This window comes from Tiliqua scincoides, chromosome 5 (genome assembly GCF_035046505.1).
Source record: "Tiliqua scincoides isolate rTilSci1 chromosome 5, rTilSci1.hap2, whole genome shotgun sequence".
NCBI classification, from domain to species: domain Eukaryota; kingdom Metazoa; phylum Chordata; class Lepidosauria; order Squamata; family Scincidae; genus Tiliqua; species Tiliqua scincoides.
In genome coordinates, this window is record NC_089825.1 from 93,779,616 (window position 1) to 93,797,520 (window position 17,905).

The 17,905-nt window shown below is 48.7% G+C and overlaps 1 protein-coding gene across 1 annotated transcript; it reads left to right on the top strand.

Annotated features, from left to right (window-relative positions):
* Positions 1 to 1,119: 1,119 nt before the first annotated feature.
* On the top strand, positions 1,120 to 8,355 carry LOC136654324 (uncharacterized). Its single transcript, XM_066631286.1, has 3 exons — positions 1,120 to 1,202; positions 3,073 to 3,194; positions 7,594 to 8,355. Exons 2-3 carry the CDS (start codon positions 3,073 to 3,075, stop codon positions 8,186 to 8,188), a joined length of 717 nt encoding a protein of 238 aa, XP_066487383.1. The 5' UTR covers positions 1,120 to 1,202; the 3' UTR covers positions 8,189 to 8,355.
* Positions 8,356 to 17,905: the final 9,550 nt, after the last annotated feature.

The following is a 17,905-nucleotide window of genomic DNA, read 5'->3' on the forward strand; positions in this document are numbered from 1 at the left end:
CCTTCCTCATCTCTGTGGTGTGCTGGAGAGCATCATGCCATGGGGAAACCAGCAGAGGCACAGAGATGGTTCTCACCTCTCCCCTTTGTTGTCCTAACATGGTGCGTGTAACAGTTAATTGTTGCAATTTGAAGCCTCCCTCCTCCCTGTGTGCCACTTCTGCTTTTCTCGGGGGGGGGGGGGAGAAGAAAACGAACCATCTCTCTTTCCTGTGCTTCTGCTGCTTCGCTGCTACCACCAGCAGATCTGTAAGTAAACGGCATAAGGAGGTGCGTTCTGTTTCGGGGTAGAGGGCATTGGAGGGCTAGATGTTAAAGGGAATGCTTTTGTAAGATAGAGCTAGCCAGTTGGGATTCTGGATTATGCATGCAAAACAAGGTTTTGCCTTGTTTCTCAGTTTTGACATTGAGCTAATACGTATGATGTGCTGTCAACACCTGTTGCTAGTGTGCTAAAGCCCTAGCACACTTTAGCACAAGTGTGCTAAAGCCCTATGACTTCCTTCTGATCTCGTATATTTCTGCTCTGAATTTTCAATCCTGGGGGGTGGATGCTAATTGCAATAGTCCTCTGTGTAGACTGGCAGACTAGGGGTGCAATCCTACCCTCACCTACCTGGGAGTAAGCCTCACTGAATGCAATGGGACTTATATCTGAATAGACATGCATGGAGTGGGGCTGTAGAGTCCATTGATCAGCCACTGACTGATTTAGGGCACAATCCTAACCAGGTCTACTCAGAAGTAAGTCCTATTTTGTTCAATGGGGCTTACTCTCAGGAAAGTGTGGTTAGGATTGCAGCCTTGAACAGCCTTTCCAAGCAGCCAATCGTATCCTGCAATATCATGCTATATACACAGCAAGATTATTCTAGTAGCCTTGATAACAAAAATACATCCCTTCTGTTAATGCAGACAGGGCCTGACATGTACATTATCCAGAGTTATCTGATGTCTGGGATTCCTGAAATTCTTCTCTCAGGAGTTGGATACTGGGTTGCTCTGCTCAAATTTTTTCCCCAGTTCCTCTGTCTTTCACACTGCCATGTCATTCCTAGAGCATTCCTGATGCTTAAAAGACATCACCAGATTCCTACATTGTTTATTTTTTCAGGACCCATTTGGTTAGCCTGCCAGTCTGTGGAGCTAGCCATTCTTCCTGACCCATCAAGAGGATCCACCAAGAGGATCTGGATTTTCAAGGTATAGACCATTCCTCTAAATCAGGACCTGTTTGGGGGGCGGGGTGGAGGAAAAGCTCAACCAGAATTAAGAGGACACCAAACTAGGACAAATGGGCACACAGGCAAGCATCTGTTTTGTCTTAAGGCAACATATGTCGGCAAGAAAAAGGAGGATAAAAAGCCATCTAATTTATGTATTTATTTATATAAACATTTTGAACCTTCTTTTCCCCTCCAGCTGACTCAAAATGGCTATTAAGACAGAGACAATAAAAACATGTCATAATGTTGAATACCTTAAAGCATTAAAGTTTAATGTAGTAATAATTATAGCAATAAAGCAGCAAAATGACAGCAACCAATAAACAATTGCATGACAATTAATTAGTCCAGCAAAACAGGAAATCAGAGAAAGTGTTGAGCTGGCATTAAGAACATAAGAAGAGCCTCACTGGATCAGGCCAAAGGCCAATCTTGTCCATCTTTCTGTCTCTCACAGTGGCCCACCAGATGCCTCAGGGAGCACACAAAACCACAAGAACCCTGCATCCTTGTACCCTCCCTCATATCTGGGAGGTTTGCCAGAAGCAAAATGTTTTTAAATGGTGGTGTAATGGCAGGAAGTTACACATAATGAATGTCACCATAGAAAAACCTTCTGACGTGTACTTATGAGAAAGCATTCCTAGGTATGGCCTTTGGAACAGGTTTGCTCTCTTTAAATTTGATCCAAGAATTCCTTAGAATGGACTAGCAGCATAGAGCAAGACTGTAAATCTGAGATCCTGAAGAAGTTGGGCTAGTTAATGACAAATTTTCGCTTCTGGTGAAAGATACAAAAGATGGTGATCGGCACAGATATGCTTTACAGGAGGTTGATGATCAGAATACGGAATTTAAAGAACATGCAACTTTTTAGTGCTTGCCACAACACTGACCCCAGCATCCTTCCTTCCTGTAGAGGAAGAAACCCGAGGTTTATATGGTCATGCAGTCTTGGATCAACTGTACTTAACTGGTAGACTGTCATGTGCTTTGGATCCTTCCTGCCTCCCAAGTTCTTTTCTCAATCTGGGTTTTTCTTGACCCACCCTCTACTTGGTGATTGGCAAGTCTGCATGCAAGGCGGGACCATTCACCATTCCTAAGAAAGCTGCTCTTTAAAGAGAGACACAAGGAACCAGACCCTACAGATGGGTGACAAAATTTATTTTTTGCAGAGAAACAGACCAGTCTTCCTTCTTATCATGGAGCATAAGATGAGTGATTTGTTCTCTGCACCTCCAGAAATGTTTTTGGCTTGCACTCAGTATCTTACTGCCACCACATCCTTGTTCTCTTTTCTTCTTCTTTTTTTATTTTTATTTTATTTTTAATAGCAGGGGGCACAGATTATCAAACAGGTGGGGTCTCTTCCTATCTGCCATTATATTTAGAAGAGGAGGTGGCTTTAGGAAAAGATGAATGGCCAGCATAGAATTCTTCCCAATTCCGAACCTCTAAAAGACAGATCGTGTTTCAAAGTCTGTCTCTCACCTTGTACATCCTGAAAACCAGAACCTTCTTCTTGCTGTCTTTCTTTTAAGAGAAACCGATCAGGATGTTTGGTTCTTTATTTATCATAATGAATCCCTGTTCTTTCTTCAAAGAACTCAAGGCAGTCAACCTGAAGGCTCATTTTATAGTTGCTCAAAATCCCTTTAAGGGCATTCTGAATTGACATATGATTTTAAGGACCACACAGTAGGATATAACATTTGTAATGCCACATAGTCGGAACAGAGAGCTCCTTCAGATATAGCTTTAGCTTACCCCCTTTTGAGTACACCCTGATCTCATGCAACAATAGCTCTCTTCCCAATTATCAATGGTGTGACTCTTTTTGACAGATGTCCAGACATTGTCCAGGCTTCAGGGTCTTGTGTGTAGCTCTCCTGCTCAGTTTGGCAAATGGAGTTTTTGGGTCCATCAGTCCAGGCAACCTGAAGAAAATTGTTAAGTACATCACAGAGTGAGTAACTTTTATACTGTTCTGGTGTTTTGAAACATTATCCTGGCAGGTTTGGTTGAAGCTCAGCCAAAGGTGGCATAATTCTGTCTCCCCCCTGTAGCTTTTGGGTGTGTGCTCATAAATGTGCATTTGCCCATAGCCATTTCCAGCGCCCCTTTTTACCTCTCTTCCTGCTTGTGTATCTTGAAATCTAGCCAGCACAAGGGGGTGGGGTTGGTGGTTGTCATGGATATTATCCACTCTGGCTGATTTTGATGAAGCGCTGGCAGGAGTGGAGGTAAGAAGGATGAGATTTTTTCTTGATGGCTCCCCCTTCCAGAACAACCATTGGGAACAAGGTTGCAGTGGCCACTTCCAAATCCTCACCCGTGGTGCCAGAGGATAAGGCAAGTCACCCCCCCCCCATCTTCTTAGTAGCTTTCCAAGGGAAATGAAATGAAAACGTTCATTGGGCAGTGGCTAGGTTTGGTCCTATAAGCTTTAGAGGCAAGTTTCATACTTATAAATTAGAGGTTTGATTATATTGTGATAATGAAATAAAAACACATAACACCGCTTTCTGCAATTCTTATTTTTGTAAGAAAACACACGTGCACACACTCACACCCAAAATCTGAGAAAAAAATAAAATATCTCTACTATATATTGATCACTGTAGTCTGGTTGGGTTGAACTGGGGGTGTGTGCCTGTTCATAGAAAATGACTCTGGCTTCATCTGTGGACCCTATACAACCTATGTCACCTTCCTAGCACACTTTTAAAGTGATTATAATTCCAATTTATAAAAATGTACCCTTGGAATAAAATCACATAACACTGCTTTCTGAACTTTTCCTCCTTGGGAAAATACAAAATCTGCAAAAAAATAAAAACATTTAAGAACACCTCTATTTACGTATAATGCTTGACCTTGAGATTATTTTCTATAACCGGGAATATGCACATTGGGGTCAAAACAATTAAAGATTCTCCTCTTGGAGAAGGAATTGATTTTAGGATCAAAGATCCTTCAATTCAACTGAAGAGTTAAAGCACTTACAAGTTTACTCATGCAGAGAAAAAGTCTGGAATCTGCAAGTTATGTGGTTCTGTGCCAGGTAAACATGTTCTACTGTCTTGCCTACTGTATGAAAAGACACTTGTGCAATCTAGGGCCCTTGCGGATGTAGTGTTTGCAGTGCTGCCCACCTGTAGCCTTTGTTGTATAGTGATGGGTTTATAGGACAAAGGCCACGGCTGGGCAGCACTGCAAACACCACAGTTGGAGGGGCCCTGAGTGACAAGCGAAATTGCATTGATGCTTCTATTCCTTCAGTTTGTCTACTTTTTCCCATCCACTGTTTTCCATCCAGGTTCACAGGTGTTCCTACTGCCTGACACCTTAAAATTGCCCACCCATCTGCAGCCATGAATGGCAGATTCAAATCAGAAATGAACTGTAAGAGAAATAAGAGGGGAACTGGGTAGGAGTGCTGAGTTGTGGGGCTTTCAGGATCAGCAGAGATAACAGGAATGATAATTTACATGGAAAGCCTCACTGATTAAAAACCTGAAAAACGAGTTCTCTGTTGCAGTACAGCTCCAAAGCTTAGCCACAAATTTCTCCCATTAAGAAATGTAATGACTTAATCGTAGTAGGGAAGATGTGGGTGACCCACAGAAGGATGACATCGTGTGAATAACTCATCAAAACAGTGTGAACGGACACTGTAAAAAAACCACTCACCTGTAATGGCCCCAGCCATTACAGGGAACTTCACTTGACACAAGGAACTTGCAGCGATGGGAACTTGACACCATGGCGAGACTCTAGTTGAGTTCCAAGTCTCCACCCCCACAACTTGACTCATCCATGAGTCTGATCCCCCCCGAAATTCCTGAATCATTTTGACTCAAGTCAGTATCTTTGTGCCAGGCACAGCAGGGCATGGACTGAAAGGGACTGGGAGGCATCCGAGCTCAGCAAGGTGGGAGGGGGCAGGAGAAACAGCTGGAGGGAACAGTAATGGCAAGCTGAAGAAGGGTTGCGTGCTTTTTCTCAAGGGTGGCAGTAGTTGGGGGAGGGGCTTACGTTAAGACTACGACCCAATTCTTTGCAGTTCTACCATTGCCTGTCATTGAGTGAGGCAACTTCTTCCTCCCAGGTAACAATGGCCTGAGCCATGAGAAACCTCCTCCTTTTCCCCCTTTTCTGGGCTTCTCCAGCTAATCCAAAGGCAAGAACCTCCTTGGGCTCCGCCTGCTGCCCTCCCTCATCCAGAGGAAAAAAACAACCACCCATTCTGCATGCAATGATCATTGGTTCCTTCAGAGATGGACAAGAGAGCCCGCTCATGCCTCCCTCCCCCCCCGGCTCCTCCTCAATGCTAAACATCTACACTTCCCTACCACTTGGCTGGAACTTTCCTGCTACTGCTTGCCCAGTCTGAATTATGGCCCCACAAGGTGTTTCACAAGTCAAAAAAAAAGTATGCAAGCACACCCAGACGTAGACAGACTTGAGCCTGCACATGTGGGGACTCATTTTTTAGTCAGTGGCTCAGACTTGAGTTAGTGCCCTAGTCAGTGACATGCCTGGCTTGAGTGTTCACAAGTCAGTGAAACACGAGTGTTTTTACAACTTGGGACTCAAGTCACATCCCTGAAACTCTGAGCAACATGGAATGTCACTGATGCTTTTGCTCCTTCCATTATTTGTCTACTTTTTAAAACGCTTTTCTCCATCCAGGTTCACAAGGCATTCCGATTGCCTGACACCTTAAAATGGTCCACCCACCCACGGCCATGAATGGCAGACACAGATCAGAAAAGAACTGTAAGAGAAATAAAAGGGGAACAGTGTAGGACTGCTTGAGTGCGGAGCTTGCAGGATCAGCAGAGAGGACATGAATGATGATTATGTGGAAAGCCTCACCGATTAAAAACTCGAAAAACGAGTTCACCGCCGCTATACAGCTTCAAAGCTCAGCCACATATTTTTTTCCCATTAAGAAATGAGATGATTTAATTGTAGTAGGGAAGATTTGGGTTACCTACAAAAGGATGACTGTTGACATCATGTGAACAACCCATCAAAACCATGTGAACAGACACTGTAATAAATCACCCACCTTTCATGGACCTACATTTTCCCTTCTTCTTTCAGCCCCAGTCCCCTTCCCTGGCAGGTTGGGGACAGGAATGGAGCAGGGAGGGTTGCACGTGTCTTGTTCACGCTCGTGATTTGACTGCAAAATCAAGTGATGACTTGCTCATGTAAGTGAGTTATCAGAGGTGCTTTACATCACAGGTAGAACTTAACTTCTGCCTAACAAGCACAGCCATTCCACTGGAACCAGCAGAAACATTCAGCTGTTACTCTGGTCAATAAGACTTTAATAGCAGAGCTTGCCCACCTGGGAGGCTAACTGTGGCCTCAGACAGCGGGCTAGTGGCTCCATCTGCCCTTTCACCTCCATGGCGCCTTTATCACTCCTTGGATTAGAATGCCAATCATGAGCTGCCAAGCCCAGGATCTGGGTTTGTCTGGCTGGTCCAGAGACACTTGAGCCTTTCCCGCCCCCCGCAACTGGGGATTGGTGGGAGGCCAGAACTGGGCAGGGCCTGGGGACTCTTAAGGGGACCCAAACCCAGCACATTTCCATGGTCAAGCTCTAGGCTAACCCCCCCCCTTGTGGCAGGTAGTACGGGTTAGAAGGTGCGAGCATGGCCTTTGGTGCGCACCTTGGGGCAGCAAAGGCCAGGCTGAACCCATTTCTGGTCCTCAGGGGCCCAGTGGCACAGGGGCCTGGATTGGTGGTCCCAGGCCAGAACTGTGGGGGCTACCTCAATGGCTGAGCGGTGCAAGCGACCCTGCGTGGTCTGGCTATTCTGGTTCCTTGCGGGTTGACAAGGATAAGCTGCATCGCCTGAATAGGGGCAATGCTTGAGTCAGGTGCACGCCTGGCCAGGGGCGAAAGAAGCGTTTCTGGTGCCTCTTGATGTTCCAGCCTCTGCACTACAGGTGTTTTGCTGCCATGTGAGCTGCAGGTCTCAGAGTCTCTCATTTTCCTGTAACTTTGTTAATCAAGTGGCCTATTCTCCCGTATCTGTTGTCTCAAGTGTTCATTGGGTGGTGCACAGACAAAAGAAAGGGGGATAGAGTGGAAGAAGAGAGTCAGTGATGTTCTCACCCAGCCACTCTCACCATCCTTCTTCCTTTTCAAATCCAGTGAAAAAATAATTGTCATATGACACGGTATGGGGGCAGCCTCAGGTGCAGGGTGGGGGTCTATGGTCAGACCTGGTCAAATCAGAAGTCTAGATGAACCAAGCAAAGGAGCTCCACTTGTAAGAAGTTTAGTTAATTTTTATTCCTTCATTATCATGACTTACCATCTCCCCTGTGGTTTTTCCTAGCTATGGTATAGAGAACAACCATTATGCTGTGGCTGTAAGACTGGATGCAAAATACTGCCAGGATCCGACACTGACCAACCTGCAAACTGCGTTGCCTAAGAGTGTGATGAGTAAGATGCACGAGGCTATTAAGAAGAAAAATGGTATCTATGTCCCAAATCCCATCGGGAACGTGGTTGCAGCCAGGCCGAACTTTAAGGTCCAAGGCTTTGAGCATGCTGAATGGCGCTTACTGACTGGGGGCCAGAATAGCCCAACAGCCAAGATCCTAGAGAATAAGCCCCGCGACAGTTGCCTGATCTTCTTCAGCAAATTGTCTCCTTGTACGGACCGGTGTCTCAATCCGAATGACATGAGGAATTTTGTCCAGTGGCTCAATCCTCTTTTTAATCAGGTTGGCAAAGATTCCAGGGCTTTTGTGTTTGAGACCTTTTATGGGAAGGATTCTGACAAAGAGCCAGCTGTTGTGGTAGCCGCCTGGCAAACTATAAAGCATGCCCCCCTATTCCGCTGTGATGCCAACAATGCAGACTGCATCCAATGCTTTGACAACAACGACAAGGTTGATCCCAGATGCTTGGCCAAGCAGGCATAGGTTGCAAAGTCTGTAGTGGAAGGAGGGCAACCTCATTTCAACACCTGGGCTAGATTGCCCTCAGAATCAGGACCCTGGCTCCACAGCCCTCCCTTAGTATCCCAAAACTGAGCTTTGCATTTGATTCTCTTTTATTCTCTCCTTTGCTCTTGCATCAATAAATGTTCCAAGCATATTATTATTATTATTTTATTAATTTGTACCCCGCCTTTTTGCCCAACGGGTACATAAGGCGGCTTACATCATTTTTAAAAAATACAACATTAAAAACAATTAACAGCAATTTACATAATTAAAAAATCTAAAAACAAACAAACCCCATGGATTTTCATATAAAAGCAAGAACGCCAGCCAGCCTGTCAACAATTAAAAACTTTTTGAAATAAAAAGATCTTCAGTCCACGCCGAAACGTTAGCAATGAGGGAGCAGTTCTCAGTTCTAAGGGGAGGGTATTCCACAGTTCGGGGGCCACCACCGAGAAGGCCCTCTTCCTGGCCGCCACCCCTCTCACATCTTTTAGTGGCGGCACAGTCAAAAGGGCCCCCCAGATGATCTAAGAGCATGGGCAGGGTTGTAGGGAAGGAGGCAGTCCCTCAAATACCCTGGACCCGAGCCGTAGAGGGCTTTAAAAGTCAAAACTAGCACCTTGAATTGAGCCTGGAACAGAACCGGCAGCCAGTGTAGCTGCCGGAGTAACGGCTCGACAGAGTTAAACCAACGTGCCCCAGCAACCACATGAGCAGCCGCGTTCTGTACTAGTTGTAATTTCCAGACCATCTTCAAGGGCAGCCGCACGTAGAGCGCATTGCAATAATCTAATCTAGATGTCACTAGGGCATGGGTTACTGTGGCCAGGTCCGCGCAGCTCAGGTACGGTCACAGTTGGCGAATCAGCCAAAGCTGAGCAAAGGCTCCCCTGGCCACCGCCGCCATCTGGGACTCCAGGAGCAGCTGTGGATCCAGGAGAACCCCCAAGCTGCGGACCTGCTCCTTCAGAGGGAGTGCAACCCCATTCAGAGCAGGACGATACTCCAGCACCCGAGCCGTGGATTTCCGAACCAAAAGCACCTCTGTCTTATCCGGATTTAATTTCAGCTTGTTCGCCCACATCCAGCCCCTAACCGACTCCAGACACCCATCCAGGACCCCAGCCGCCTCCTCAGAATCAGGGGGAGAGATAGAGCTGAGTGTCATCAGCATACTGATGGCAACCCACTCCAAACCCCCGGATGACCTCTCCCAGCAGCTTCATGTAGATGTTAAAGAGCATGGGGGATAAGATGGAACCCTGCGGCACCCCAAACCTAAGAGGTCGGGGTGCCGAACAGGCATCCCCCAGCACCACATTCTGGGATCTGTCAGCCAGGAAGGAGCGGAACCACTTCAAAACAGTGCCTCCAAGCCCCAACCTGGCCAGCCGGCCCAGAAGGACACCATGGTCGATGGTGTCGAAAGCCGCCGAGAGGTCCAGCAGGACTAACAGGGTTGCATTCCCCCTGTCCATCCCCCGGCGAAGGTCATCCACCAAGGCGACCAAGGCAGTCTCCGTCCCGAACCCCGGCCTGAAGCCAGATTGGAATGGGTTCAGATAATCCGTTTCCTCCAGTACCCTCTGAAGCTGGGATGCCACCACCCGCTCAATCACCTTGCCCAGGAATGGGATATTTGAGACTGAAAGTTGTTTAAATTAGTGGGATCCAGGGAGGGCTTCTTCAGGAGGGGGCGAACCATCGCCTGCTTCAAGGCAGGTGGGAGCACCCCCTCCCTCAGAGATGAGTTCACCACCCTCCCCGTCCACTCGGCCAGCCCTTCCCCGGCAGCCCTAATTAACCATGCTGGGCACGGGTCGAGCGGGCAAGTAGCAGGTCTCACACTCCAGAGAATCCTGTCCACATCCTCAGGCTCTACAAGCTGAAAAGAATCCCAAATAGCAGGATAGACAGGTGCCCCGGGGACATCACTAGACATGCCCACAGCGGCGTCCAAGTCATGCCGAATCTGATCGACCTTTTCTGCAAAATGTTTAGTGAACTCGTCACAGCGAGCCTCCATGTGCTCCTCCCCACCAGTAGGGGGGGCCAGGTGTAAAAGGCTACGGACCACATGAAAGAGCTCAGCTGGACGGTTCTCTGCAGATGCAATGGTGGCAGAGAGGTGTGCCCTTTTAGCTGCCACCACCGCCTTAGAATATGCTCTCAACTGGGCCCTAACCCGTGTACGGTCTTTCGCCACTGATGCTCCAGATGTCTGCCCTGCTGCTTCATCATCCGCAGCTCCTCAGAAAACCAAGGAGCCGCTCTGACTCTGCGACTGGGCAGAGGACGCTCGGGAGCGATCTCATCCAGGGCCCTGGCCATCTCCGTATTCCAGAGATCGACCAGAGCGCCGGGTGGGTCTCCAGCTCTGGCAGCAGGAAAATCCCCCAGAGCCCTCAGGAATCCATTTGGATCCATAAGCCTCCGAGGGCGGATCATAAAATGTGATCCTCCGCCATTGCGGAGGTGAGAGGCCGCAACAAGACTAAATCCCACTAGAAAGTGATCTGTCCATGATAAAGGAGTGATCTTAATATCCTCCATCTCCAGATCACCATCAGCCTGCCCAGCAGTAAACACTAGGTCCAGATGTCCCGCATCATGCGTTGGAGCAAATATTCTTTGAGACAGACCCATGGTTGCCATGGAGGCCATGAAATCCTGAGCTGCAGCTGTTCCTGGGGCCTCGGCATGGACATTAAAGTCCCCCAACACCAATAGGCGGGGGGACTCCAGCACCACGCTCGAGACCAACTCCGTCAGCTCAGGCAGGGAATCTGTTGGGCAGCAAGGCGGGCGGTACACCAACAGAATCGCTGTTCTGTCTCGCCCCTCCAACACAACACGAAGACACTCAAACCCGGTGGACCGCTGAACAGGGTTTCTGGTAAGATGGATGGAATCCCGGTAGACCATTGCAACCCCGCCTCCCCACCCCTGTAGCCTTGGCTGCTGCAGTACCCGGAAAACCGGTGGACAAATCTGGGAAAGGCTACCCCCCCCAGCTCACCCAACGAGGTCTCCGTGATACATACCAGGTCGGCCTTTTCCTCCAGGATTAAATCCTGGATTAAATAGATCTTATTATTTACTGACCTGGCATTCAGAAGCAGCAGTTTCAGACTCAGGGGGCTGTTGCCAGGCATGCCAAGGGTCAGAGGGATAAGAGGAGGGCCAGAAAGAGGGACAGTCTGTCTACGACTGATCCTCCTTCTCCTGTAACAGCCAGGCCCACCCCCACCGCCATACCTTCCATGGCCCGTAACTCTAGTGATGGTGGCCTCCCTCCCCTGAGCTCCCCCGTGGTGTCAAACACATAGTTCCAGCGGGACTGACCTACACACCAACAACAGCCACACAAATACAAAACTAAAACCCACACACTCACACACACACCACAACTAGCCAATGCAGCAACCCTCACCCCCCTCACACCGAGGCTTGGGCTGCTGCCCCCCTCTGCCTCTCTCTCACCGAGGCAGAGGTGCTCTCTAGCCCGTCCCTCCCTGCCCCCCTCTCACAGAGGCAGGTACACCATTCAACCCTCCTGGCCCGACTCTCACTCAGGCCAGGCAATCACAATCACACTAACACTCACTCAGTTAAAAAGGCTGGTGCTGGTCTGTTGACAGGCTCAACGGCTCCAAAAGTAAGGAGCAAGCGTGGCTGGCGCCTATCAATCCATGGGGGGGGGATTGGCGGGGTGACTGGTGACAGCAGCAACAGATGTTCCGGGCTCCACTCCCCAGGCGAAGAGCCACAGGCAAAGAGCCCTTTGGCTCTCGCCCTTCGGCTCGCACCTCTGGCAAGCCAGAGGGCTAAGTTGGTGGACCAACCTGCAGGGAGAAGAGCCGAATGGAGCTGGGTTAGCCACAGGCAGGTGTCTCAAATCGGCCAGCTCCACCCCACTCCTGCAGGCCGGCTGTCAGCAGCCTCTGCCCTTAAAGGGCAAGCCAGAGGGCTAAGTTGGTGGACCAACCTGCAGCACAGTTGTCGCCTCTCCTTTTGCAGCTTCTGGAATGACCCAAAGTGGATTTCCTTCCCAGGCTGCCATTATTAGCCCACTTAAAATATGCTTTTTCCTGCATGTAAAAAGTGGCTTCTGACAGAATGTAAAACACAAAATTGTGCTATATTATCAGTCCGGACACAGTCAATGCTTTGCTCTTGCCTGCCTGGGTCCATGCAGGTGGCAAAACAAAGCAGAGAGGTTGAATGTCCTCACTGAAATCACCCCTTCTCACTTCAGCCTCAGCCCCTAACCTCTCTTGGTGTCCCCATGTGGAGGTTCTCCTTCAATGATGCAAGCCCAGATAGGATCTCTGGGGATACTGTAGATCTCAGGTCACTGAATATCATCCAATGCATATCGTCCAAACTACTTCTCCGGGGGATGGGCTTGGGATGCCCATTTGGGTGGTTGTGGCCCTCCTCCATGGCTGTTGTTCACTCAGGAATGTTGAGGATAGCCGTCCCCTGGCCAAGGGGTTGACTAAGGGTTGGCCTCTGTCCCCTCTCTTTCCTCTTGCTCTTCTGGGGCTCCAGCCCCTGATTCCCATAATGATTGGCCTGGATCCCTCTAGTGGTGTTGGGTCCAAGGTTCTTTCCAATTTTTTCCTCAAGAACGTGAAGCTGCACTCCAGTTGTGTGGCAGCAGCTGCTGCCATTTGAGAAAGGCAAAAACCTTGAAGCCCTTCTCTGCTGCCAACCAAGTGACCAACCAAGGAAAAAATGTTTAGTCAATAGTCCATCGCTATGGAACCTTAATATCAGTATCTCTCTGGGATGTCAAATTAAGTGCCAGGTTAGAAGGAGATAAACAAAACCATGAATCATGGTGGGCTGCAATAGCCATTGTTAATGTTTTGATTCCATGCCAATCAGCTGGGTAGCAGTGAGAACATCGGCTCTCACCAACTCCCAGCTGCAAGGCTGATGAGCAGAGCCAGACCTGGGAAGGTGGGATCGGTCTTGGCCCTATAAAAAGCCCCAGGAAGAGGGCAAGGGGAATAGGGAGAGAATGAAAGGGGGAGAGAAGAAGACAAAGGAGCGAGTGAGGGAGAGGAAGGAGAGGGAGAGAGGCGTGTGAAAGGGAGCAGAAAACAGGAAGAGAGACAAGCCTCCCTGGTTGTATTGGAATTGTGGAAGATCTGGCAAGGAGATAGGATGTGGTGTCAGCAGTGGCCCTTGACTCTGGTGAACCTGGGGAACACAGGGTTAAGGCCTGGGCTTTCAGCAGAGGGTGTGCTGCACAGCTGCAGCCACTAGAGGCAATGAGGTCTTCAGGGATATAAGGAGCAGCTGTTGCAGGGAGAGTTTTGTAGGTTGTAGATGGAGACAGAGTAGAGGAGGGAGAGACTTGCTGGCAAAATGGACTGACTCTTTGGCTAAACTGACCTACTGGCTTGCTGACTCATGGCTCTACTTATCAGACTGACTTTCTGACCCACTAATTCACGGACTGGCAAATAAGCCACGAACTGGCACCCTGACTGAAGGACGAACCGCAAACTGGCGCATGGACTAATGGATTAATTAATGGACAAATCCAACAGAGTCTGCCGAGTGGTGGAGCGCTGAGGTGGCGCTGCTGTACCTGGAAGGACTACTGCTTGAAGGAGGGACCCTGCAGACTTACTGGCCAAACAGCCAGTTGCTAGTCTCCTTTCTACTGGTGCTGGGGTACAGTGGTAGTTTTTGCAGTTTGCTAGATCTAGCTGTGGTTAAGCTGGGGGAACTAATTAGTTTAAAGTTGGCATAAGTTCTTTAGGCAAAGTTCAGAACAGGAGCTTAGCAGAACACTGACCCACAGGGGAGAGTAAGGAACAGCAGAGACCCAGCCAGCCCTTTCTGTAAGCTGCATGGCAGTGTGGTCACACAGCTGAACAAGGTTGTCAGGCACCACCCACAATTCTATTGCCAATTCCATCTCAGGGCTCTGGTGCATGGTAATGATGATGATGTCATCACCAAACATGCTGCTGATGTCATCACCAAACACGCTAAATGACGGCAGCTGCTCCTGTGCAGACACAGTATAGCTCTGCATTCCTAAGAAAAAAATTGGAAGGAACTTTGAACCCAACATCACAGGGAGAGCTGTTGCAAGCATGAAGGGAATTAGGGGCTGGAGCCCCAGAAGAGCAAGAGGAAAGAGAGGGGGCAGTAGGTAGGCCAGCCCCGAGACAACCCTTCATCCAGGGACCCAAGGAATGACTGTCCTCAACACTCTTGAGTGACCAACTGCCCTGGAGGGGGGCCACGGCCACCCACACGGGGATTCCAAGTCCATCCCCTAGAGCAGTAGGGTGGACAATATCCAAACAAGTGGCCTGAGATTTACAATACCCCCAGAGATCCGATCTGGGCTTGCATCACTGAAGGAGAACCTCCACATTGGGATACCAAGAGGGTGCAGAAGCTGAGGGTGAAGTGAGAAGGGGGGAAGTTATTCCAGCAAGGACAGTCAGCCTCCCTCCTGTGTCTGTTTTGCCACCTGTGTGGGTCCAGACAGACAGGGGTCTGGATTGATATCATGGTGTGATCTTTGTGTTTTGCATTCTGTCAGAAGCCACTTTTTGCGGGCAGGAAAAAGCATATTCTATGTAGGCCAATAATGGCAGCCTGGGAAGGAAGCCCAGTGGGGGTCACTCCAGAAGCAGCAAAAGAAAAGGCAACAATTCTGAGATGCTTGGAACATTTATTGATGCATTAGCAAAGGAGAGAAGCAAAGAGAATCAAATGCAAAGCTCAGTCTGGGGAAACTAAGGGAGGGCTGTGGGGTCTGGATCCGAAGACTTTCCAGGGTCTTGATTCTGAGGGCAATCTAGCCCAGGAGTTGCCATGACTGTCCTTCCACTGCAGCCTTGGACACCTATCACTTTTTGGGCAAGCATTTGGGATTAACCTTGCCATTCTGGTCAAAACATAGGACGCAGACTTTGCCATCGCAGAAGAATAGGGGGGCGTGCTTGATCCTCTTCCAGGCATTCACTATGACTTCTGGCTCTTTGTTGGAATCCTTCCCATAAACAGTCTCAAACACAAAAGCACTGGAATCTTTGCCGAGCGAATTAAAAAGAGGATTGAGCCACTGGACAAAATTCCTCACGTCATTCGGATTGAGGCACCGGTCTGTGCAAGGAGACAGTTTGCTGAAGAAGATCAGGCAGCTGTCGCGGGGCTTATTCTTTAGCATCTTGGCTGTTGGGCTGTTCTGGCCCCCATTCAGCAAGCGCCATTCAGCATGGTCAATGCCTTTGGCATTAAAGTTGGGCCTGGCTGCAACCACGTTCCCGATGGGATTGGGGACATAGATGCCATTTCTCTTGGTAATGGCCTCGTGCATCTTACTCATCACACTCTTGGGCAGCGCAGCCTGCAGGTTGGCCGGTGTCGGATCCTTGCAAGTTTTTGCATCCAGTCTTGCAGCCACAGCATAATGGTAGTTCTTAACACCATAGCTAGGAAAAAGCACAGGGAAGATGGTCAGTCGTGCTACTGAATGAGTGAAAACTCACCTTTTTACAAGTTGTGCTCCTCTTTTTGGTTCATCTGGACTTCTCATGTGACCAGGGCTGACTGTAGACCCCCCTGCACCTGAGGCTGCCCCACACCTTGTCATATGCCAGTTTATTCCCTTCCCTGGACTGGAAAAGGAAGAAGGATGGTGGGCGAGGAGACTGCTGGGTCAGAACATCACTGACTCTCTTCTCCTCCACACTTCTTCCACCCTATCCCCCTCTTTCTTTTCTAATCTAGGGTGTGGAACAAGATGGAGGGGCAGTGAAGGTGAGTGGGCAGGTGAAGGTGGAGGTGGACTCCCCCAACCAGCCTTCTGTCTGAGTTAACTGTTGGCCTCCTAGATGGGCAGGCTCTGCAATGTGATTGCTGTGGTCTTGTTGACCAGAGTAACTAATGAATGTTCTAGCTGGTTCTAGGGCAGGCTTTAAGACAATTCGACCAATTGCTCCCAATTGTGCCCTGGTGTGAGGCCCATCTGCTGTAGTCTCATCAAATATACACAACAGCTCACTGCAACAGACACCTAACACCACACTGCAGGTGATTTTAACCTGAAACACAAAAGCAGTGATTTTGATTTTCTTCTGAATTCTTAAAGTCACGGAGTGTTTACTATTACTTATGTTTTTATTTTTTATTTGATATTTTGGATTTTTTTTTTCTTACTGTACTTGAATTGCATAATATGTTAGTTAGAGAACTGTAGAATCTACTAGCCTGGGGCCTTGCAAAAATTGTTTCCAATTCGGCCCCCCTGGCTCCAGTGGCATGACTGTGTTTGTTAGGCAGAACTTCTACCTGTGATGTAACACACCTCTGATAACTCACTTACATGAGCAAGTCATCACTTGATTTTGCAGTCAAGTCATGAGCGTGAACCAGACACGTTCGGTCAGCCATGCAACCCCTCACAGTTTCCCAGCCTGCAAGGGAAGGGGCCTGAGGCTGAAAGAAGTAGGTGCCTGGAGGCCTGGGCCCTTACGAGTGGGCAGTTTTTGAGTGTCCATTTGCACTGTTCTGATGGGTCGGTCCCACCGCGTCATCATCCTCAGTCATCCGTCTGTGGGTCACCTACATCTTCCCTACTATAATTAAGTTGTTAGATTTCTTAATGGGAAAAATTTGTGGCTAAGCTTTGGAGCCGAACAGCAACAGAGAACTTGTTTTTCAGGTTTTAATCGGGGAGGCTTTCTATGTAATCATCATTCATGTTATCTCTGCCGATCCTGCAAACCCCACACCTGAGCAATCCTACCCAGTTCCCCTCTTATTCCTCTTACAGTTCGTTTCTGGTTTGGGTCTGCCATTCGTGGCTGTGGATGAGTGGGCAATTTTAGCATGTCAGGCAGTAGGAACGCCTGTGAACCTGGATGGAAAACAGTGTTTAAAAAAAGTAGACAAATAATGGAAGGAGCAGAAGCATCAATGCAATTCCACTTGTCACTCAGGGACCTCCAGATGTGGTGTCTGCAGCATAGCCCAGCCATGGCCTTTGTCCTGTAAACCCATCACTTATACATCAAAGGCCATGGCTGGGCGGCCCTGCAGACACCACACCCAGAGGGGCCCTGGATTGCATAAGTGTCTGCATACAGTAGGCAAGACAGCAGAACATGTTTCCCTGGCACAAAACTGCAAACACTTCCAGATTCCAGGCTTTGCTCTGCACGAGTAAACTTGTAAGTGCTTTAACTCTTCAGTTGAATGGAAGGATCTTGGATCCTAAAACGAACTCCTTCTCCAAGAGGAGAATCGTTAACTGTTTTCACCCCAATGTGCGTATTCCCAGGTTATAAAAAATAATCTCAAGGTCAAGCATTATCACATCTTCCACTTCCACCAAATGCTCTATAAGACCAAACCTGGCCACTGCCCCACAGCCTTTTTAATCATTCCCTTTGGAAAGCTATACGAAGATGTGGGGGGAGGGAATGGCTTGCCTTACCCTCTGGCACCGCCACTGAGGATCTCTAGAGGAAAAGGTAGGAGCCACTGCACCTTGTTGCCAATGGCTGCTGTGGAAAGGGAGCCACTGAGAAAAAATCCATCCTTCTTACCTTCTCTCCTGTCATTGCTTCGTCCAGTGCAGGGTGGGTGTTTCCCATGATTCTCCCCTGTGCTGACTGGCCCACTCTTCCAAAAAGCAGGAGGGGACAT

Coding starts and splice junctions, on each gene's coding strand:
- LOC136654324 (XM_066631286.1), top strand. CDS start 3,073: ATGTCCAGACATTGTCCAGGCTTCAGGGTCTTGTGTGTAGCTCTCCTG. Junction 3,195..7,593: donor ATTGTTAAGTACATCACAGA/GTGAGTAACTTT, acceptor GGTTTTTCCTAG/CTATGGTATAGAGAACAACC.